This window comes from Rhineura floridana, chromosome 18, assembly GCF_030035675.1.
Source record: "Rhineura floridana isolate rRhiFlo1 chromosome 18, rRhiFlo1.hap2, whole genome shotgun sequence".
Taxonomy (NCBI): Eukaryota; Metazoa; Chordata; class Lepidosauria; order Squamata; family Rhineuridae; genus Rhineura; species Rhineura floridana.
The window spans coordinates 18401048-18425666 of NC_084497.1; the positions used below are offsets into that span (position 1 = coordinate 18401048).

The following is a 24619-nucleotide window of genomic DNA, read 5'->3' on the forward strand; positions in this document are numbered from 1 at the left end:
TGAGGTGCCAAGATTGTCGAGCTGAGATAGGATGTTGATTTGTCCGTTTCTTGACTGTAATGAGAGGTGCGAGAGCCAATTTGGTGCAGTGGTTAGAATGTTGGAATGGAACCTGAGAGATCAAAGTACTAATCTTCGCTCAACCCATGAAGCTATCTGGGTGACCTTGGGTTGGTGTCTCTCTCTCTCTCTGCCTAACTACTTTGCAGGGTTGTTGCGAGGATAAGTTCGGACAGGGAGAACCACGTTATGCCACCTCGAATTCCTTGGAAGAGAAAGGTGGGATATAAATCCTGAAAGATTGTCTCACCCTTTATGTACCCAGTCAATCACTGCGCTCTGCAGCTGAGGCCTCATGGAGATGCCCTCTCATCAGGAGGTCCTTCCCCACAACGTAGGAATTGGGCCTTTAGTGATTCTGTGGCACCTCCTCTTTGGAGTTTACCCCCCTTAAATATTAAACGGGCCGTTTCTGATATTTATTTATTTATTTATTTATTATCATTCTTTTTACCCCGCCCTTTTTCCAAAACTGGAACTCACGGCGGCTTCCAGATAAAAGCACGCATATAATTAAAAACGTACCAAAGTCTAGATTAAAATCAAATTAAACAATTTACAGTATGAAAACCATTCATACATACAGTTAAAATAATTCAAACTCAGTTTAAAATAATACAGTTAGGCAACAGCGATGCAGCACCCGTCAAGACCTGTCCTTAACAGCTTTCAGTTCCAAAGGCTTGTTGAAATAAAAAAGTCTTTGCTTGCCGATGGAAGGACTGCAAGGAGGAGGCCATTCTTGCTTCCCTAGGAAGGAACTTCCAAAGCCTCGGGGCAGATATCTTTTTGGCTCTTACTGAAGTCCTTCCTCTTCCAACAAGCCTTTTAAGCAGAGACCTTTGTCCCATTTTGCATATGTATTGGAATTGGTTTTAAGATGTTTTTATTGGTTGATCACCCTGGGCTCCCTTTGTGGGGGCAGGTGAAAGGCAGGATATAAACCCTTAAATAATAATAATTGTAATGGTAATGATAATACATAAATTATATTCCTTAAAAGCATTATATAAATGAAATAAATAATAATAATCTAAAAAATAAATAAATCATACTTGTGAGGTTGCTAACAGTCGAGAGTTTAAAAAATCATTAAAATAAATGCTACAACCTCAAACCAGTATAAACGCAGCAGCATGAAATGATTCAGTGGTAAAACCAGCAAAGGGGAAATAAATTAGCGCGAGAATTTCAAAGAGCACCAAAGTCATATAACTGGTATGAACTAAAGGCCCTGAGAGAGGTGTTCAGAATTTTGCATGGTGTGGAGAAAGGGAAGGGCCATAGCTCAGTGGCAGAGCATGTTCCTTGCATGCAGAAGGTCCCAGGTTCAATCCCTGCTAGGAGAGACCCCCTGCCTGAAACTCTGGAGAGCTGCTGCTAATCCGTGTGGACAGTACTCAGCTGGATGGACCCAATGGTCTGACTCAGTGGAAGGCAGCTTCCCGTGTCCCTAAGTGGATAGAGAGAAGCTTTTCCGCCTCTCCCATAATTCTAGAAGCTGAGGTCCTCTACCAAAGCAACTCTTTTGCCCATTGTGATTTTATTCATTACTGTTCTAGAAAATAGGAGATGTCTCAATGCTGCTCTTAGGAGACTATGGTTAGGACTTGTTCAGTTTAGCGCATGGTCCATTTTCTCTCGCTCCAGTGTCTTGTGAACTCCAGCTTTCTTCCCTCCAAATGTAAGCCAAAGTTTACTGCAGAATTTCCTGAGTTGGGCAGTTTTTGGACGACCTTTTGATGCAGCATTTCAGACTCCCAGCTCTGTGTGTTCAAAAGGGCAAAATCTCCGAGCAAACCGGTTTGAAGAGCGATGGGAGTTGCTGAAGCAGCAGACACCGAAAAGCTTTGGATGTTTCCGTTTGTTCCTCGGACTCTGATCCAGTGGATCTAAAATTACATTTGCTCTCAAGTTGTCGTCCTCGCTGTTTTTAGTAAGCAGGAGCAGCTGCTGGACACATCGCCTCTTCCAGAGTAGTTCCGTGTTAAGGTCATTCAGGTCTAATTCCAGAGCTAGCATTTGTAGTTGGGAGTCTTGTTAAGTGGGCCACTTTTCCTGAGTATTGTTTCATTGTCAAGCCTATTTATTAATGGTATTTGTGTCCAACTCTTCCTCAGAGGAACTCCTACTGGCATGTCTAGCTTCTTGACCCACCTGCCTGGGTATAGTCTTGTGAGGTAGGTCTAGCGCAGGGGTGTGGGGAACCTGTGGCCCTTTGGATGTTGTTGGACCAGCTCCCCTCAGCCCCAACCGGCATGGCCAATGGTCAATGTTGATGGGAGTTGTCTAACACTTAGAAGGCCACCGTTCACACACACATGCCACTTTGGACATTAGAGTACACTGTAGTGATTTGTTCCTGAGGCTAGTAATTGGAATTGAAAGTAAGGGTAAATCAAATAATAGACACTCAAGAAAACAGACCAGAGGCAAAGTTGGGGAGCAGAAGTTCAATAATAATGAGAGAAACAGAACAGCTCGGTGACCAGTACTACGAAGCAACTCATGACAAATAGAAGGACTTCCTCTGGTGCCTTAACAGTGGGCTAAGTTCTGCTCAGAGTAGACCCATTGAAATGAATTGTCCTTAATCATGTTCATGAACTTCTGTGGGCGTACTCTGAGTAGGACTAGCATTGGATACAACTCAGTGTCTCTTATGCATGTCTGTTCAGAAGTGAGCCCCAGGTAAGTGTATAGAACTTAAGTCTCTTGGAGGTTTGAGAACTATAGCTTACTTGACACTCGGATGGACCAGGAAATGCATTATGTTCAGGGACAAAGTTCTCGAGTTGGGTGTGAAATGAAACTTTCCAAACTCTCCCTTTCAAGTAAATCTTAGGCACCAATTTTGTTGTTGTTGTCGTTGCTTGCCCCAGCCCCTGGACCTATTTGTACACCCAATATACATGCATTTCCTAGGTCAGATCAAGTAAGTGCCCATCCTGGTTGGGCTGCTGATAGGGAGAGATGGATTGATCGATTTCCAGTCCGTACCAGCTTTACATTTGTTCAATCATAAGTCCATTCTTATCCGTTTTATGCATTTTTAATAACTAAATAAACAAATGCAACCAAAAGTCATATTTAAATGGTAGGGGTGTGCATCAGCTGTGTGCAGGTGCTGAAGAAACTTCACAGTTTTTTTGTTGTTGTCAAAAAATGTACAAAAATAAACACCACTCGGCCTCCTCTTAATTATTTGAAAATAAGAAGGAACAAGAGGCAAACCTCTGCTCCCCCCCCCCCCCAATAAGGGAATATGGAGAAAAGTGACTCCCTTTTACTTCCCCCTCAAAAAGCCCCTGGACCTATTTGTCTGCAGTTTGGCAGGCTCCTGTGCTTGTGAATTTCATCCACTTTGGCCAAAAGGGGAAAATATTATAGTAGTTTTAGACCTTCATTTCATGCAGAGCGGCTCAGGTGCTCAATTACAGAGCAAAGCAGAGAGAGCCCAAAATAGCTCAGAAACAGATCTGAATTTTTAAAAACTCATAGATACAGATACTAGGTGAATCTCCATGCCACTGCACGCCTCTGTTAAATTGCTTGTTGTATGTGCTATCCCTATAATACACTTTCTGAGTCGAGAATGACATCACAAAATGTGGAGAAATGCACCGTCTGAAGGATAACTGTGTTCTGGTCCATGTGTAAGTCCAGATTAGGTCAGTTAGGCTTAATGTGGACCAAATGAAATTCCTCTGATGATTCGGTGCCAGTGGATCAGGACTGTTTTCTTCTTTTTTTTCTTTAATAGCCTGAAGTCATCTAACCTTCCTCACCACACCTCCCTTTCCTTTGTCCTGTCTGTACGGGGCTATTTCACCAAATGCTCATTCCAACATTTCCTCTTCTGCCCATGCTGATTGGAGGGATGGGGAACCTGTGGTCCTCCAAATGTTGCTAGACTACAACTCCCATCATCATCCTTGACCATTGGCCACACTCTTTGAGCCAGACGGGACTTGGGGTACAGCAGCAATTGGAGAGCCACAGATGTTCTGCATCCCTGTTAATAGTATCACCCTTGAAACAAAATCAGATGCATCCCACTGACCTCAAAGTTGTTTTGTTTTGGCCTTCCACACGTTGATATCTGCTTGGCCTTTAATAGCTAAAATGTGGGAAACAGTCACTGAACCAACTATAAACCTGGGGGAGGAAAATTTGGGATATAATGATTATGAATAAATAACAAGATATAAGCCGTTGTAGGAGGGAGGGTTACATTCGATAGAGGCTGGTTCGTTTGTTTGCTTTTTAGAAAAAAATGGTTACCATTTTTGTTGCATTGGAATTGAAACAAATGGTTGTACCTAACATTGGTCCTACTCCAAGTAGACCCACTGATGAACTTAGGTCCATTAATTTGAGAGGGTCTCCTCGAAGTAAAACTTAGTTCGATACAATCGAAATAAAGGAAGTGATCATTGTAAATGCATTAAGTATGACTTAATTCTCCCGTGGACTACTTCAACATTGCTAAGAGTCTTGCTGGACCACGTGATTTTTCTGTGCTGCCACCGTGCTAATTGCTTTTTTGTTGCTTCTTTTGTTTCTTACACTTTACAGTGTTACAATTTGCGTTCTGTAGAATTTAAACTGTAGTACAATAGAATAAAATGTAAGCAATAAAAGAAGCAATCAAAATATAATTAAAAATCAATATGGATTGAACAGTGTGGAGCACCTGAATTAAGCTTGCAGGCCATCATTGGTCCAGGGCCCACAGTTGGGGGACCCCAGACTTATAATTGATTGGACTTTTTTGCATGTGCTTGTATATTATGGAACTGGGGGGGGGGGAAACAAATGAAAAGACATGGGGGGGCGAAATGCTCTGTGTTTTTCTCTGTGTTATACACGGTAGTGTATAACGTCTGCTTTGCATGCAAAATGTCCTATGGTCAATCCCTGGCACCTCGAGGAAGGGCTGGGAGAGACTCCTCTCTGAAACCCTGGAGTGACTGCTGCCAGTCAGTGTAGACAATACTGAGCTAGATAGTCCAATGGCCTGACTCAGTATAAGGCAGCTTCTAGTGTCCCTGCACAATCGCTTCCCCCTCTCAGTCGGCGTAGCTGGGGTGAAATGGTGGCTGCATCTCCTGGCGCTTGCTTGTGTGTGGTCCTTCTCCGTGCCACCCCACCCCACGGCACGGATTTTTCCGTTTATCATTTGACAGGAAGAGCCGCAAATTATAAACACCTGCATCCTTCACACTGAGCCACTGCAGAAGCTCCTGAGGAAGTTTACGTGAGGGGACATCTCAGAGGAAGCTTTGGTTGGGTTCATGAGAGGCAACGAGGAGAGAACAGGACTGCCCTTCAGCGGCAGGGAGGAGAGGAGCAGATTGTGTGGGGTTAGCCTGCGCTTGACCTACGAGAAGCGCACATTCAGAAAGATGTGATTGTGCTGTCTTGATCAAACCTGCGTTGGGTTGCAGGGTTCCCAATTTATTTTTGTTGGTCATGGTAACTAGACAAAATTATGTAGTCACCATGCACCCTGCTCTTCCCAGATGCTGGGGAGAGGTGAGTTATCGTCCCTTGTTTTTCACTGAGCTTGGAGCTTCCAAGCACCTCCAAACTGCACATTAGGGAAACCTCCAAACCTCCTTTTCTCCAGGCTGAGAAGAAGGGCACAGACTCTCCCAGATGCTGCACTGGGCATTAAAGCAAGCAGCAAGCCACTTTGTCATTTTCCAAGTGGCTCTGAAGCCCAGCGTGATATTGGAGAGGAGCCCCTTGTCAGGCCTTGGCCTTAGCTGTGAGATGGGCTGCAGCGGGGGTCCAGTTTGGGTGAAAGTGGATGTCCTCAAAGGGCCAGAGGCGATAGACACGGCCAGAGGCAACCACCCGGTTGAGCAGTTGCGGTAAGTTTGGATGGGTTGCACAGAGCAATAAGCTGGCTTGGCTGCAAGGACTTCATAGGGCCCAGCGATTCCCAATTGGCTTTTGAGAAGCAGCTGACCCTGTTGAATCTGGGAGGTCAGCTGGCAGTCTTCAAGGCTGGATCGGCGGCCTGGAGGGCACTCTGCTCTGCCTGGCCTCATATAGTTGGTGGTGATGGGGACTGTGGTCTGAGATGTTTTCCCCCCATTCCACCCCTTTGCAGTGCCTTACACCCCTGTCCCTCTCTTACCAAATTAAAGCACACCCTAGTGGCTGTTGAGCACCACTGTGGAGCCCCCCCAAATTGGGGTGGGAGTGCGCCGCTGGCACAGTGTAGCCCTGCGCTGTGCCATTGCCAATCTAAAGAGACACGCATTCCGGCAACCCTCCCACCCATGCTGGAGCTGTGAGAGCCAGAAGTGCCTTGGAAATTACGCTTGGATAAATGGAAGATTAAATTCTTAACAAGCAAGCAGTATTTTCTAAGAATAATTGGTTGTTGTCGTCATTTATTTATACCCATGGCTTTGTTATCAGTACAGGTTGGGCCCCCTTCCTTTTTTTTTCTAGTCAAGCCCCATATCTTTTTTCTCCATGTTGTAGTCAGGCCCTGTGATTAAGATCCCTCCTCCTAGTATTTATTTTATTGTTTGCACCATTCGCTCTGTGTGTGTATGTGTGTGTGAGAGAGAGATGAATATCTGCTATTGAACACGGGGCCTTTACAACTGAGTGATTTTGCTAGGAAATTGTGGGATTGTTCCTCTGCATGGATTGTAAAATCTTCCTTCTCTTTTGGAACTTTGGGGCTTCTTAAAGCAGAATTGGAGAACCTTTCACCCTCCAGATGTTCAGAGGTTGCAGAACTTCAGCTCCCATCAGCCTCAGCGATCATGCCCAGTTGCCAGGGGTGGTGATGGGAATCATCATCATTAACATTTATTTCCTTGTAACCCAGGGCAGGTTACAACAATTTTAAAACATGGTATTAAAAACAACCTAAAATCACAAAATAGGATGGGTCCTAAAATTGTGTCTCATGTGTCGAACCCAGGGTAAAGAGGTGCATCTTAAGCATTCGTCAGACACACCTTGGTGGTGAGGGAGGTTCCAATCCTAAAGGCCTTCACAGAGAATGCCCTTTCTTGGGCCACCACCCACCTGGTTCTGAGGGTGGCGGAAGTACCAAAAGAGGCCCCTCTGCTGACCTCAAGTGGGTTTGCAGGGAAGGAGGCAGTCTTTCAGATATTTGGGACCAAAGTTGTTTAGGACTTTAAACGCTAACATGAACACCTTCATTTGGGCCCAGAAGCAAACATTTTGTTACATGGGCCACATATTGACTTATTTCATAGTAACCTGACCCCCATGGATCTGAAAGCTAACACTGTGTGTGATCTTTTGGTTGAGGTTATGTATGAAAAAAGCCTAAATCTATTACAAATTATTATTAAGAGCAGGGTATGAAATGATGCAGGGGGTGTACACTGCATGCTGCCTTTAATGTTCATGTGTGTGCATGTTCAACCATGTGCACTTGGGACAAGATGCATCTCCTCTCTCACTCCATTATTTAATTTCTAAACATCCTGGTGAGGATGCTAAATTATGAAGAATAGCCACATGAGTAATCCATGCAAACAAATGTTTAACAAGGCAGGCAGGCGAAACTTGGAAATGGTTATGGAAACTCATTCCTTAATGAGCCCTCTAGTATTAAGCCTCAATTTTTTAATAAACTCATTTTCAGATGGTACTTCCAGCTAGACATAATTGAATATACCGAGGAACCAATCATCTGTGCTGGAGACACAAAAGTACAAATGCTGAATACATGTATTTTGGTGCTGTCCCAAAATAAGACCCTTCTGGATTGCAGGACTAGAAGAAATAGATTATGTGGCAGTATACGTGCTACCAGTAAATCCAACAGTTGTCTTATTGGGATATGTAAAAGTCCATGTCCTCTTCCAAGACAAAGAGAGAACGCACATTCTGCCAGCAGCCTGTATGGCAATTAGTTTTAAGTGGGGAGGAAATCGATGCTCCAATGTTAGATGACTAGATCACAACTGTATGGGATAGTGTCCAAATGAGAAATCTAATATAGTGAGAGTAAGAGAAGGAGACAGATTGATGGTCCTATTATTGAAAAATAGGTCCCTTTTTATTAGGTTCTGTACTCTGTATTGTGAACATTGTAAAAGCATGGGGTGGTGTTCCGCGCACTCATTCCATCAGAGTTCCATTTCAAGGGCTTTTGACTATACCACAGAACTTCCCCTCCTTCTCTGCATGCTTGTCCCCTGTGCACCTCCTAAACCTGTGCTTGATATCCCCCCCCCCCAGTCTCCAGAGCAGATTTGAAGAGAGGGAGGGGACATCCCATTATACAAATGGAAATCCTTGTGCTGATGGAATGAGTGCATTGAAAGCCGCCCATGAGATCAAACCCTTCACCAAAAAGAGCAAAAATATTTGTAGATTGCCTTTCCAAGAGGATATTTTGTACCTTCTAAAATAATTCACTATAGTATTTATTTGTTTTGTTATGCTATTTGTCGTCTCGCATTTCTTAAAAAACGCAATTGTCGTCATCATCAAGGCATTTGTGTGTGCGTGCAAGTGTTTTGGCAAGCTTTACACTGAGGTGTCTGTAGAACGCACACGGCTTTGTCATTAGCAAAGTTGCATCCTAATTTAGGGTAGATCAGAATAACAGTGAAGGGGGATTATGTATGCGGTTGACCTTGTGCAGAGTTGTGTGATCATAGCTGAAAGAGCTGAAGTTGTAAGTAATGCTTAGAATTTCAAGTGCCCCCAAAATTGAAAATTTTGTATGTCCCAAGTCAATCACTGAGATTATCGGGGGGGGCACTTATTAGTGGTGTCCCATGGGCCAGAAGCACAACTCATGTCAATGAGACATGGTAGTCTCTTGCAGCAGAAACCAGCCAAGAGCACCTTAAAGACTTAACAGATCTACTACAGCATAATAAATTTTGTGGATGGCAAATGCATCTGATGACATGGACTGTAGCCCATGAAAGCTTCTGCCATAATAGATTGGTTAGACTTTAAGGTGCCACAAGATCTTTGTTGTGATTCTAGTAGGATTATTTCTTTGTTGTTAATGTTATTTCCAATGTTTTGATGAGAGAGACATACATGCTCCCTCCCCAACTGTTTTTGAAGGTGTGGCCTTTTTAAAAAGTCAAAGCATTGAAAGTGAATTATTTCCTTTTTCTTCTCTTCCGTTTCCCCCCCCTTTATTTTTTTTAGGGAAGAAAAAATCCCAGGAGGCTAAAAACAAAGGAAAGAAAGCAATAGATAAAAAGCAGAAGACTGTTTTGGATTTAGCTTCTGACGATATGAGGGAGCCTAAGGAAGGTAAGACAGGTATGTGTCTGTGTGCATGCGTGAGAGAGAGAGAGCGCACACTTGCAGACAATTTGTGTATTGAACATTTATCCTGATTCGTTTGCAGACACATTAAATGGCGTTGGCTATTTAATTAGCATCCATTCTGATTTGTTTGCTGGGAGGCTAGAAGGCGTTACATGAGAGTGCCATCCCACATTTTCCAGTGCAGTTTCCTCATTGTAAAGAGTTGTATCCAATGCTTGTCCTACTCAGAGTAAAACCATTGAAGTTAAGGAACATGACTAACGTAAGTCTATTAATTTCAGTGGGCCTTCTCTGAGTAGGACTTAGTTGGATAGAACGCCAAAAGACCCAATCTTCTGGAGAAGCGGATTTGTTGCGCAAGAGTTCCAAAGCAAGTTTAATTGAGCAACCTGATTTTGCCGGGATGTCATTGAATCCCGCCTAAAAATAGTGTCAGTCTAGAGGCGCCCAGAGTTAATTTCAAACACTCTTTCTCTAATAGGGAATTCAACTGGTGAGTGCCACTAAGATTATAGATAAATGGGGCAATTTAGAAACAAAAGGAAAGTTCCAGCATGCTTGGCGTTTGCAGAAGTACAAAAAATCTTTAGGGCAAAAATGGCTCAATAACGACTGAGCGCAGTCGGTAGCGATAGAATGCGGAGCGATAGCTGGAAAAGAAGGGTGGTGAGGGGAGAACGGCTAGGATCTGTGCTGAACCTGATGCTACGATTGGTCCAAGCCTGTTGGAGGTCCCAGTAGGACTGCCACGTTTCATCCCGTGGGATCGGTTTCAGTTGTTGCAGCCTGACTTGGACAGGGCACTCATGACAGGAAGGCCGACTATGTGCCCTCTCGATCCCTGCCCATCATGTAGGAGGGGATTGACTGGATGGGCCCAAGGAGTGGTTAATGCCTCATTACAGGAAGGGGTTATGCCCACTGTCTTGCAAGAGGTGGTGGTAAGGCCCCTCTTGAAACACTTTGGGACCAAGCACATAAAAGGTGCGCCTCCCCCAGTATCAGCCATCTCAGGCCGTACAATCAGCAGGGGAGGTCCTCTATGTTTTTGCTCCCCGGTTGGTATTGGCCCATGAGAGGACCCATTTATTGGCAGCTCCCATTTTGAGATGCCCTCCCTGGTGAGGTGAGCCTCTCGCCCTTATTACTGACTTTCAGGACAAATTTAAAAACATTACTGTTTACCTAAGCTGAATGACACTGGCCATTATTCGTATGTGATTGTTTTAATGGTTTTTAATGGTTTTCAAGACGTTTTATTTTATATTAAATTGTATTGTTTTAACATTCTAATGTCTGGAAAGAAGGGCAGGACAAAATTGTTGTTGTTATGATGATGATGTGATAATAATAGAGAAAGTGGCCCTTGGGCTGAAGAAGTTTCCCTATCCCTGTTTTATAGGGTGCTATCTATTTCAAAGCTAAACCTGAAATTCACAGCGGAATCCTGGAAATACATTTGGAGTGTTCCGTGAACTTTAACCCGTCCCCTTTTTCTCTTTTGCAGGCCATAAACAGGAGGACGAAACGCCCTCTGTTTCAGCGGTGCTGTCACTGGAACAGACAGCTGTGATCCAGGAGATGGTAGATCAAGACGCGCTTCCAAACTTGGTCACCCCCAGTCCGACCAGTGGGCCCCATTCAATGCCCGAAGACAAATCGGAAGCAATAACGTGTGAAACAAACGTGGAGGAGGAGGAGCCAGAGGAGGAGCCTGAGGAAGATGGGGAAGAGCCTGAGGAGGATACAGGGGAGGAAGAAGAGGAGGAGGAAGAGGAGGAACCCGAGGAAGAAGAGGAAGACGCTAGCTTACCTAAAGGAAGTCCTGACATGGAACCGATGTCCATGTGTGAATACAAGCTGGAGTCCGTGGAAGAGCAGAGCAGCATATCTGAAGACTCTCCAGAAAGCTCCCCCAAGAAAAAGCCTGTGGTTAAATTTCCCAGAGTGAGAGACGAATCCAATGGCAACATCCAAGGTACGTTCATGTTTCCGTGTCAACATTGCGAAAGGAAATTTACCACAAAGCAGGGACTTGAACGCCACATGCATATCCACATTTCAGCGATCAGTCATGCGTTCAAATGCCGCTACTGTGGCAAAGCCTTCGGCACACAGATTAACCGGCGGAGGCATGAGCGGCGCCACGAGGCCGGACCCAAAAGGAAACCGTTCCCATTGCTGTCTTCAGCCCAGCCATCTGAAGGTAGCGCCAAGAGCCAAGGCGTTACCGAAGACGGTATTAAAGAGGAAACAAACTCCAGGCAAGACTTCATAGCCACGGAGACTGAGAAAGTTTCTCTCGAAACGCCAAGTCCTGTTCTCTTTGAAGACAGCAAGGAACCCAAGGAACTGCATCCATGCAAATATTGCAGGAAGGTTTTTGGCACCCACACCAATATGCGCAGGCACCAGCGGAGGGTCCACGAGCGTCATCTCATCCCCAAAGGTGTCAGGAGGAAACCGGAGGAGCCCCAGCTTCCAGCAGAGAAAACCCAGCAAGCCCAAAATGTGTACGCAGCGAGCACAGACCTCGAAGAGGAGGGCGAGGCTGATGATGTGTACATTATGGACGTTTCCAGTAACATATCTGAAAACCTCAATTACTACATTGATGGTAAGATTCAGTCGAACAGTACCACAAGCAACTGCGATGTGATTGAGGTGGAATCCAGCTCGACAGAACTCTATGGAATAAACTGTTTACTTAGTCCTGTGACGGTGGAAATATCTCCAAATTTAAAGGCTACACCAGTGCACCTAATGGAGGTATCTAAGGAGTCGCCAGTCAGTGGAAACGCTGAACCCAAAAAGAGAAGGACTACAAGTCCTCCTCTCCTGCCTAAGATAAAAACCGAAATGGATCCGGAGCCGATCACATCATTGTGCTCCTTGACTATCCCTCTTACTATATCGGCAGCTGAGAGCTTGCCTTTCCCCAAAGAGAAAAGTATTTATTTATCATCAAAACTGAAACAACTTCTCCAGACGCAGGATGGGAACAAAGTAGCACCATCTCCCCCATTATCATCATCTGAAATCCCCAAACTGGGACTCCCAGCCTCATCTTCGCCCCTTCTCCCCACAGCCTCCAGCAGGTTCAAAAGGAGGACCAGTTCCCCTCCTAGTTCACCCCAGCACAGTCCGGCCCTTCGAGACTTCAGCAAAGCAGGTGAGGGGAAATCTGTTTGGAAAGATGCTGTTTTAGGCTCGAAAATCCCCAAGTTAGAGAGTCATAATAATTCACCTGCGTGGAGCTTATCTGGGAGAGAAGAAAAAGACAGTGTCAGCCCTCTTTGTTTAGAAGAGTATAAAGCATCAAAGGACTGGACGCCAAGTCCTCCGTTTGGTAATGTGTGTAACCAGCAGCCTTTGGACTTATCCAGTAGCATGAAGCAAAGGTCAAACTGCAAGCATAGGACTCAGGCTCCCTGGGAGTCGGTGTTAGATCTCAGTGTCCATAAAAAGCCTTGCAGTGACACCGAAGCCAAGGAGAATAACTTGGCACCACCAGCGTGCAGCGGTGTCAAGAAGAAGCCAACTACATCCATGTTGCAGAAAGTTTTGTTGAACGAATATAATGGGACTGATTTGTCATCTGAAAACCCTGCAGCTGAAGTGAATCCAAACCTCGGTTTGTGCAAAGTAGCAGAAGAGCATCCAGACCCGGAGTCCAGTGCTGGCCTCCTTGTACCGGTGGTCGAATCGGGTTCCCCGATCCCCTCTGCTCAGATGCCTGTACTTCCAACATCTACTGCATCTTCAAGTCAGATTCCACCTCTCCTGACTCCAACAAGCTCTCCTTCTCCACCACCCTGCCCGCCTATGTTAAAGGTTCCCACACCACCACCCCCTCTCCTTCCTACTGTTCCCTCCCCACTTCCAGAAGAGCCTATGAGTGTCACTCCAAGTTCGTGCCCTTCTCCCTTATCAAATACCACTGCTCAATCCCCCCTTCCAATCCTTTCTCCTACAGTCTCGGCATCACCCGTCCCTTCAGTAGAACCTCTTAGTTGTGCTTCACCTGGGCCTCCCAACCTCTCTTCTTCTTCTTCTTCTTCCTCCTCCTCCTTTTCCTCCTCCTCCTCTTCGCCATTGTCATCCTCCTCTCCTTCTCCTCCTCCTCTTTCAGTGGTCTCTTCAGTTCTTTCCCCTGGCGATAACCTAGAAAACTCTGTCCCTATTATGTCTTTTAAGCAAGAGGAGGTGGAGAATGAGTGTCAAAAGCTAAGGGAAGACCCACACAGGTCAAGCGAAGCAGATATCATTCAGGAAACGTTTAACAAGAGTTTTGTGTGCAATGTCTGCGAGTCACCTTTTCTGTCCATTAAAGATCTTACCAAACATTTGTCTGTTCATGCCGAAGAGTGGCCCTTCAAATGTGAATTCTGTGTCCAGCTCTTTAGAGAGAAAACAGATTTGTCAGAACATCGCTTTTTGCTCCACGGCGTCGGGAATATCTTTGTGTGCTCCATCTGCAAAAAAGAATTTGCTTTTCTATGCAATTTGCAGCAGCACCAGCGGGATCTTCACCCTGATAAAGAATGCACACACCACGAGTTTGAAAGTGGGACTCTCCGACCGCAGAACTTCACAGATCCCAGTAAGGCAAAGACCAAACACATGCAGATTCTGCCCGAAGATTCCTCTGGACCTTCTAAAGAGGAAGAGGAAGATGAGGAGCTGAACGATTCCTCTGAAGAACTTTATACAACTATCAAAATAATGGCTTCTGGAGTCAAGTCAAAAGATCCAGATGTCCGGATGGGTCTCAATCAGCACTACCCAAGTTTTAAACCCCCTCCATTCCAGTATCACCACCGCAATCCTAACGGGATTGGAGTCACTGCCACAAATTTCACGACTCATAATATTCCGCAGACCTTCACCACTGCCATCCGCTGCACCAAGTGTGGGAAAAGTGTAGACAACATGCCTGAATTGCACAAACACATTCTGGCTTGTGCTTCTGCCAGTGACAAGAAACGGTATACCCCAAAAAAGAACCCCGTGCCGTTAAAACAGACCGTTCGGCCTAAAAATGGTGTTGCCCTCCCAAGCCCGGCGAGCAATGCGTTCAGACGTGTAGGCCAGCCCAAGAGACTCAGTTTCAGCATTGAGGTAGGCCGAATGTCTTCTAACAAACTCAAAATCAGTGCGTTGAAGAAGAAAAACCAACTTGTCCAGAAAGCCATTTTGCAAAAGAAGAGATCTCAGCAGAAGGCAGAGTTGAGGAACAGCACAGCAGAGTCCAGCACTCACATCTGTCCTTACTGCAACCGGGAATTCACATACATTGGGAGCTTGAACAAGCATGCTTCTTACAGCTGTCCCCAAAAGCCCATTTCCCCTTCCTCTAAGAAGAAGTCTAAAAAGAGAAGCATGACATCTACCAGCAGCGATAAAACTAGCAACCAGCGCCGGCGGACAGCAGACGCTGAGATCAAAATGCAAAGCACACAGACTCATCTAGGCAAGACCCGAGCTCGCAGCTCAGGACCCATGCCGCTTCAGCTTCCATCCGCATCCTTCAAATTGAAACAAAATGTCAAATTCATACAGCCTGTTAGATCCAAAAAGCCAAGCGGCCAGTTGGCCACGAGGAACACCAGCCCTCTAAGGATGTCCAGAATGATCCCAGTGGAGGGCAAAAGAGCAAAAGGGGCGGTAACCAAAAACAGTTCCTATGGCCTCTCGAGCAAAGCATCCCGCAAGCTACACGTCAGGATACAAAGGAGCAAAGTGGCCTTGGCCAGCAAGTCGACTGTGACAAATAAAAAAAAGGTGGACAGATTCAGCCTGAAGTCGAGAGAGAGAGTTGGCGGCCCCGTCACCCGGAGCGTGCAGCAGGCGACCAGCACTGACGTGGCAGAGAACAAGAGAGAAGAAACAAGCGCACGGCAGGAGCCAAAAGATTTCAGGTGAGGTTGACCCTGCACTTCTAAACACACTTATGATGGCGTTGAACCCTATTGAATCCAGCGGGGCTTACTTGCAAGTTTTAAAAAATTAAAATGCTTTCAAGATTGCACTGTAAAGCAGTCACTTTAGGCTTTAAAAGCCTGTGCTCTACTGCTAAACTATGCTCCTTCCCCAAAATTCAGCCAAGATACAATCTGAGGTCTGGTTCCGTAGCAGATCAAGTCACTATTGCAAGTATATTCTTATTTCTCAGAGTAATTTGCTCCCTATGTTACTTTTTGTAAGCAGTTTCCCAGTGACCCTGTTTCCGTCGTTCCACCACCTGTCCTTTTTGAACTGTGCCACCCTGCTAGGTGCATTGTTTGTTTTTTAATCTCCGTCTTCTAGTTTGTTAATCTTTTTGTTGTTGTTGTTTCTTTCCATCTAGGAACCTCCTGTAACGAAAGGAAACAGACAAAAAATAATATCTCCGATATTTGTAAATGAAATTTCCTAACTGATGAGCTTGAGCTGTTGGATGCTCAGCTTGGAGAAGACGAGCACGGAGGCCCCGATCGTCCAAGCTTGAAAGGTTCAGCCCGAGTCGACTTCACCCCCAAAGGCTTGCCAATGTGCTCACATGCCGGGGATGAAGATTGGCATGCAGCAGCCAAACTAAGGGAATGATTGGCTGCAAAAAGAAAAAAGCAGGCAGGGTACATGGTTGTTCCTTGTCTCCCCCTCTCTAAAACTACCCCATTTTTATTTTTAAAGGACATGGTTCGAACTACGCTGGAGCGAGCCCTGCCACGGAATCCATAGCTCATTCTTCTACTTTGCTTTCTTACCTGATGAAAAGCATGGGGGGAGGGGGATCCGAGGAGACAAATAAGAGATGGTGCCACCAAAACATATTCAAAGCCACGTCCTCATCAGAAGCTCCCCGTATATTCAGGGATGACAACACGTTTAACTGCACTCAAATTTTTATTTGTATTTTTTTTTTTTTTGCTTGCACGTCGAGTCTCTCTATGCCTTTGTTTTTATATCAGCCAGTATGAAAAGACTCTGCAATGGGGAGAACTGAGAGTCCCTGTCGCTCTTCCCCCTCACAGCACCTGCACTCACTTCCCAGACTTTTATTATTATTATTATTAATTTGTTTTGAACGGGTGGGAGGGCAGCCCGGATGTCGCCATTGCTTTCCATGATCATCTTCTTTGTGCATGGGAGAGGGGGCTGTTGGAGGGGAAGGAGGAAGATTTGCCTGTCAACCTTACTGGCATCCGTATCTGAAATCTTATCCTTTGGGATGTCACCCACACTTTATTGTGACTGGCTTGTTTGCTATATAAGACTGTATAGCACAACGGAATACACAACTGTTAATTGGCATCTGCATCAAATAGCAAGAGCTACAATTTTTTCCTAGTTGTAAAGCAAGATGAGGATTATTATTTTCCTGGAAATAATATGTTTGTTTTGTTCTTTTTCCACACACCTTGGGGGTGGGTGGGGGGGGAAGTTGTTAGTTTTCTTTATGCACCCATTTAAAAAAAACCTTATTTGTTCTTCACTTAAAAAGTAATCTACCTCTTAAAATTTGTAGTTTTAATATTGTTTGGTGAATTTGTGCCACTTTAACACTTTCTCTTTCACTATCATTCCCTTTTTTCCTTTTTTTTTCTTTTTGTTTCATTACATTTTTTCCCGGTTTATGGGGACTTCTACGTCGAACTATTGTATAAAGCATTTGTAGCAAGTTTGGAAAAAAAATAAAATATTTAAAATTATTTAAATTCTTTTTTTTTTTTTGGCACGTCAGTTGTATTATATGATTTACATTTTACATTCATTTTGTTTTATTGTGGGGGAGGAAGGGGGTTGTTCATCTGGATACTGTTCCTGTATTAAAGTTTGCCGTTCTGTAGTTTTTGTTTTGTTTTTGGAGAGTGATATAAAGGCTATTCTAATAAAGACATTAAAATTTCCAATTTGCCATACAAAAAGAAAGGGGGGTTGTCATTGCTTTTAAACATGGCATCATTGGAGATATTTAAAATACAGAAAATAGGCAAAGTGTGTGTGTTTGTGCGTGCGTGCACTCATATATAAAAGAGAAGAGAGATCTTACCATTATGGTAACCTCTGGATGTTGTTGGACTGTTTATTTATTTAGGAGATGTTTGTTTGTTTATTATTAAGCTGATATCCCACCCTTCCTGCCAAAAAGGAGGGTCAGGGTTGCAAACACAGAAGCCATAAAACAATGAAAACATCTAAAAACAATTCCAGTGCAGATGCAGACGAGAAGGTGCCTGTCTAATATTTAATGGGAAGGAATTTGAAAGGGAAGGTGACAAAACACTAAAGGCCTGACTCCTTTTATTATTATTATTGTTATTATTATTATTATTAGTCAGCCACGAGAGTGGCTGTACACTATAGCCAGCGTAGATTTTTCATATTCCACAATGTTAAATTGAAAATACCCTCCATGCCATTTTGATGCTTCCCATAAGCTCATTTCAAAACAAAACCTTACAAAACTTATAGTCCTGAACTCAGAAACGCTTGCTTAATAAATGGACATGGACTGCCTTCAAGTTGATCCCAACTTATGGCGACCCTACGAACAGGGGTTTCATGGTGAGCGGTATTCAGAGGTGGTTTACTATTGCCTTCCTCTGAGGCTGAGAGTCAGTGACTGGCCAAAGGTCACCCAGTGAGCTTCATGGCTGTGTCGAGATTCGAACCCTGGTCTCCCAGGTCAGAGTCCAACCCTCTAACCCAGCCTTTCCCAACCAGTGTGCCTCCAGATGTTGTTGGACCACAACTCCCATCTTTCCTGACCATTGGCAATGCTGGCTGAGGCTGATGGGAGTTGTGGTCCAACAACATCTGGAGGCACACTGGTTGGGAAAGGCTGCTCTAACCACTACACCACACTGGCTCTATCTAAATTTTCATGGCAATACACAAAACAGAGACTAGAGAGTTCAAAGTCTAAAAAAAGGGGGGGGACCCAGATCCCTTTTGGACTTTTTTCTGTCAGAGTTCTCATAATCTGTTGAAATTCATTAAAAATCAGCCATGTTCACAGAGTACCTGCATTTCTGTTACTGACCTTGCCCCATACTCTAACTTTCATCTTCTGCAGTTTAAAAGTGAAAAAAAGGCCTGGCTGATTTTTAATTAATTTAATAAATTTTGCATTGAACTCAATGATAATGTCGGGCATACTCAGTAAGAACCATCTATCAGTGTTCTAAAAGCCAGACTCGCAGCTGCTGGGCTTGCCTAATCAAGGGGCCCACACCCACACCTTTGATTTCACTTGAGAGTCATGGCTTCCCCCAGAGAATCCTGGGAAGTGTAGTTTGTGAAGAGTGCTGAGAGGAGACTCCTATTCCCCTGACAGGACCACAGGGGTTGAACAATCAGCCGCTCTGACTGAAGGTCTGTGAGGGAAACAGGGTGTCTCCTAGCAACTCTCAGCACCCTTCACTAACTACACTTCTCAGGATTCTTTGAGAGAAACCATGACTGTGGCCAGGGACAGCTATGGTTTAAATTTTGGTGGGAGGCTACGTGTGCCTGCTGTAGAATAAAAAGGTGGGGGAAACACTGAAAAACAATCAGTGCATTCACTATAGCTGCCCAATTTCCCTGCTTTTTAAAGTTCAGTAGAAATATCTGTGGGCTATAGGTACGTTCTTAAATCGCAAGGTTTTTTTCCCTATTAGTGAATTTCCCTGCTTTTTAATCCGGGAGGTAAGAAATAGGATCCCATCCAACTTTGCTGAGAATGGATTGATCATTTGCATGCTTATTGAGTTCAGTGGGATTTACCCCCCCACACACACACAATCATGCTTAGGATAGGTTAAACTGACCACAGGGGTTGGGGAGGAAACACAGAGGGGAGGAGGGGGATGGGAGCAGGCGGGAGGGGAGGAGAACAGGTTTGATCATTTACATTGCGGTCACCCAGTCAGCTTAATGGCTGTGTGGGGATTCGAACCCTGGTCTCCCAGGCCGTAGCCGAACAATGCCCTGGAGGAGGGGAGGGGGGGAGATTGGCTGGGTGGGCGGGCACTGGGCAGAGGGGAAGCCCCTTTCCAAAAGGAAAATGTGAACAGTATCATTGCTTTTCAGCTTTCCCCCCAACTTTTTATTCTACAGTAGGCACATGCAGCCTCCCAACCAAATTTAAACCAAAGCTGTCACTGGCCGCATCCTCACCAGGCCTTTATTTCACTTTGGACAGCCATGGCTTCTCCCAAAGAATCCTGGGAAGTGCAGTTAGTGAAGGGTGCCGAGAGGGTGCTAGGAGATGCCCTGTTCCCCTCACATACTTCAATCAGAGTGGCTGACTGTTAAACCATTCTGGCCACTGAAGCTCCATCAGTGGAACAGGAGTCTCCTCTCAGCACCCTTCACACTCCCAGGATTCTTTGAGGGAAGGCATGACTGTATCACATGAAATCAAAGTCTGGTGTGGGTGTGGCCCCCTGATTAGGCAAGCCCAGCAGCTGTGGGGCTTTTAGAACACTGACAGTTGGTCCTTACTGAGCATCCCTGCCCTTATCGTTGGCTTCCAGCCAAAATTTCTTAAATTAATTAAAAATCAGCATTTTTTTCACTTTTAAACTGCAGAAGATGAAGGTCAGAGCATGGGGACAAGGTCAGTAATAGGATTACAGGTACTCTGTGAACATGGCTGATTTTTAATGAGTTTCAACAGATTATGAGAACTCTGACAGAAAAAAGTCAAAAGGGGCTCTGGGTTTTTTCTCTTTTTACACTTTGAACTCTCGATTCTCTCTGTTTTGTGTATCGCCATGAAAATTGAGAGGGTTGTTAAGCAAGCAAGAATTTTGTGAGGTTTTGTTTTGAAATGAGCTTATGGGAAGCATCAGAATGGCATGGGGGGGTATTTTCAATTTAACATTGCGAAATGTGAAAAATCCACACTGGCTATAGTATACAGACACTCTCGTGGCTGTATAATAATTTAAAGTTCTCTTAGATAACTAGCTGGATACTGCGTCTACACCATACCTTTAAAGCACATTCCTACCCCCTCTGCCACCAAGACTCCTGGGAACTATTGTTTACAGCTGGACAGCCACCTGTCGGGTATCCTTTAAATTAAATTCCTGCATTGAGCAGGGGGTTGGACTCGATGACCTTAAAGGCCCCTTCCAACTCTGCTGTTCTATGATTGTCTGATACCTCTCACAGAGTTGCACCCTTAACAAAGCACACTTGCCAGGATTCTTGTGTGTGCGTCCGTGCATCCATGGAGGGGGAGCTTTAAACGTATGGTGGGGATGCAGCTGTAGCCTGATTCAGCAAAGCAACTGGGATGGCTGACTGTCCCTCTGTTGAGAACAGCCAAGGGACAGCACCACCTTGTGGGGAAAGGATTGCACTCCTTTTTTTGTTTTTTGTCTAAAATCTAAATTGCCACAAAAACATACCGTGTGTCCCCGGTGAATGTTTAGACTTGAATCCAATGTCAGGGGAAGACAGTCGTTTTCCCCCCAGAGGGGGAACAGAGGTATGGAGCCCTGAAGTGGGAATTTGTAGTCTGATTCTGAGATGCCCTTGTATGGAAGTCAGCAAGAGCAGGGTGCAATTGTCTGAGCCAGCAGTGGGAAACCTCGGGCCCTGGAACGGAATGAAGACTTGCAAGTCTCTGGGTCTCAGGACCCTCCCAAGACCAGACCTTCTCAAGGCCAACCCCTCTCTAGCTAGATTCCACACTCTCCTTGGGTACCTTTGCTTGGCTGTATCCTTGAACAGTACCAATGTTTCCCTGGATAGAGAGAGATTGTGCGTGAGTGTGTATGTGTGTACCTCTGACGGGTGTAGCATCCAGGGTCTCGGGGGGTCTTAGACCCTCTCACTTTTTTGGTAGCAGGGTCCCTATGTTTCCAGCATCCTACAAGCCAATCAGCATGAAGGGAGTGTGTTAGCCATTGACCCATTGAATTTAATGAGCCTAAATTAGGCATCAATTGCAATGGGTTATACCAAATGCTAGAGTAGACCCATTGAAAATAATGGACGTGCCTAACTTAGGTCCATTAATTCCAATAGGTCTGCTCTAAGTAGAACTCCTGCGGGATGCAATCCTAGTATTTATAGTTTTGTTTCCGATTCAACATTTTCCCCATATTACTTTTAAGACTGTGTGTTGCATGTAATGCCCACGTTAATTGCAGCATGTATGTTTATGGTGAAGAACTGAAAGGAACAAATAACTCCCATCAGAAGAAGAATGGGAGGAAAATCCATTTGGCCTAGGATTGTAGTGCACAAGATATTCCACTATAGAAAAATTGGGAAGGGGAAATAAGTAAAAAAAGATTTGCTTTGAGTGTTGGAATAAGTGAAATTAGGAGCATAGGGAGTCAGGCCTTTGGCCTATCCAGCTCAGTGTTGCATACACTGACTGGCAGAGGCTGTCCAGGGTTTCAGGCAAGGGTCTCTCCTAGCCCAAACTGGAGATGCAATGAAAAGGTGACATTTTTAAAGTGTTTTTAGGGCTTTCTTTGCCGCCCTGGGCTTCTGCTGGGAGGAAGGGCGGGATACAAATCAAATAAATAAATTAATTAATAATAACATAAGTAACAATGATATTGTTGCAATATTCTAGTGGGCAATGAATTGGATATGTATATATCCAGTTCTATCTAACAGTCATTTTAGGCTGCAATCCAAAACCAGGGAATGGGGGTAATCCACTGGCAGGGCGGAAGTGAGAGCGGAGACCTCTGTCATTTTCCAGCTATGTTCAATACACTGTTTCCCCCTGGTTGGGAACAATGGCAGAGCTGGGTTGGAAACAAGCTCATTCTGAGTTGCTCTGGTGTAGCACAGTGGTTCAGTCTTGTGGCTGCTATGCAACACCCATTAGGGGTGTAGTTGTCCAGGGTCTCAGAGAGTCTTAGACCCCACACCTTTTTGGGAGCAGGGTCCCAGCAGGGCCCGTATGTCTCCAGCATCCTACGAGCTGATCAGCATGAAAGGGGAGTGTGTTAGCCACTGTGAGAACAGGATGCTGGACCAGTTGGGCCATCGACCTGATCCAACTACAGGGCTCTTATTAGCTTCCGACATTCTTAAGGGCACATTGTGCCAAGAAGCACTTCTCTTGTACGAGGGGACAAGTCTCTGCCGCCCTGCAGCTTGCGGGATCGTAGAATCGCAGAGCTGGAAGGGGCCTACAAGGGCATCAAGTCCAACCCCCTGCTCAATGCGGGGATCCAAGTTATAGGTTGACAACAGAAAGAGGGAGGTGAAGACCAGAAGAGAATACGCATCAGTTCCCTGTGCACGTGTACTTCAGGCAGGGTTAGTCACAGCAGAGGCTGGATCCTGTCGGTTCTTTTACAAGGATTGCGCTGCGTCATGTTTTTTTTTAAAAAAAATGGGCTGCATTCTGGACACACATGCTCCTAACATTTCCTTCATCTCCTCTTCCTCCTCATCTTTTCATTCTTGGTGAACAGCAGGTAACTGAAAGGAGCCTCTGTTTCTTGCCTGCTGTTTCTGTTTCCAGAAGAGCTCTCTCTCTCTCTCTGTCTCTCTTTTGGCATGGCATGGCATTGCCGAATTGGAGTAGGATGGGGGGGGGGAAGGAGGTGGAGGAAAGACTGCAGCGGATGCAAAGGCAACACTGGAAAGCTCCTCCTGCGTCTGTATTTCAGCTTGGACACAGAGGCAACTGAGAGGGGGAGATTTGGAGTGGAAGCCTGTGCTGTCAGTGGCCGCTTGTGTTGCTGTGACGTTGTGCAGCTGCAGCTGATGAGCTGAGGGAAAAGGAGAGGAGAAGGTGAGCTGGTGACAGCAAAGCGGCCGGGGGCTGTCTGGGGCTGGGGCTGGCCGTGGCTGGCGAGGTGCGTGGCCGGGTGCTTTGGGTCAGGCCCTGTCTCAACATGCCGGCCACCGCACCGGATTGTTTTCGCCTTGTCGACAGTTCCCGGAGACTTGGAAGCTGGGCAGAGTGACAGATGAGCGTGGCTCCTTCCAAAGCCATCTTCAGACAGCGGGAGGCGTCCAAAACCAGGAACTGGAAACAACAGTCGGCATTTTGGCCAGCTTAGAAGGGCTAGTCCCTAAATCTTCGCTGACATCTACCTGAGCTATCTCTGGAAGGGTACAAAGATGGTACATGTATGAATAGGGAGGGGGGTTTGATGGCATTTTGGGGGAAATGAATCCTCAGCAAGGAAGGACATGATGTGACTGGCTTTAGAAGAAACTGGCTGATTTGAAAACCTTCTGGAATTGGCCCCAACGGAGAAGAAAGCACTGCCAAAAAACACAGGGGGGTGTCCCTCTAAAAGGACTCTCATTTTCTTGAAGGAACCTCGGATCCAAACCATCAGTGAGCTGTCCACTCTTGCCTCAAGGGGGTGTGCTAAGAGACTACCAAGGGTTTGGGAGTGTGCACATGACTAATCCAGGAGACCCTGGCAAAGCTATGGAGAGCTCAGCCATGACCTCTGGCCCTGTGGTGGGGCCTGTCACCTTCTCGCAAGTGTTTGGTCATCAGTGCCAACTTTTGGAGGCAGGTAAGAGGTGGAAGAAAGCATCTGAGATGGCCATTTCGGGACGTGGCAATGTTTTCAGCGCACCAGTGAAGTCAGGCGCGTCCTGAGAAGTTGCATCCCAGCATCCCTTTCCAAACACTTGCATCGTGTTAGATTAGGTGGGTGGGAGGGGATATTTCTGAGATGAAACTTTTTCTTGCATGTCATGGATGGTTGCACACAATTTGTAGCTCTTGCATGGAATCCTTCTTTGCTCATGGCAAAGAGTAAAAAAAAATGGAGCAATGTCTGTACCGGGGTGGTGGTAGTGGTAGGGAGTTGTAAACCTCTGGACATTGTTGGACTCCAAGTGGTAGAGCACCTGCTTTGCATGAAGACGTTCCCAGGCTCAGTCCCAGCATCTCAAAGTAGGGCTGGGACTGCCCCTTGCCGGAAGCTCTGGAGAGCTGCTGCCAGTCAGTGCAGACAGTACTGAACTAGATGAACCAATGGCCTCACTCTGTATAAGGCAGCTTCCTACAGTTCAGCCTATGTTCTCACTCCCATTAGCCCCATCCAGCCAATGGTCAGGAACGACGGGGGTTGTGTAGTTCAGCAAAGTATGGAGGGCATCACGCTGGCTAACCTTGATCTACACGGCTGTTACCTTTCTACCCTAATGTAGCTCAACGGTCTCGATGAAAAAAATGGATAGGTTTGGTTTGGGCTGTGCTCAGAATCAAGGAACGGTTTAACTTGTGAGGGTTGAGAAGCTTGTTTCAGGGCAGAGAGAGAACGATGGATGG

General features: G+C 45.5%; 1 protein-coding gene across 4 annotated transcripts in view; it reads left to right on the plus strand.

Moving 5' to 3' along the window:
- PRDM2 (PR/SET domain 2) overlaps window positions 1–17060 on the plus strand; it is a 78104-nt gene extending 61044 nt beyond the window's left edge. For 3 of the 4 annotated variants that reach the window (XM_061601220.1, XM_061601218.1, XM_061601222.1), the window contains 3 exons: window positions 9241–9357; window positions 10874–15287; window positions 15716–17060. In XM_061601220.1, the coding sequence (XP_061457204.1) occupies window positions 9241–9357; window positions 10874–15287; window positions 15716–15728 (4544 nt within the window). In that variant the 3' untranslated portion in view covers window positions 15729–17060. The remainder of the gene's footprint in view (window positions 1–9240; window positions 9358–10873; window positions 15288–15715) is intronic. The other variant, XM_061601219.1, reaches the window with a different exon arrangement.
- Window positions 17061–24619: the final 7559 nt, after the last annotated feature.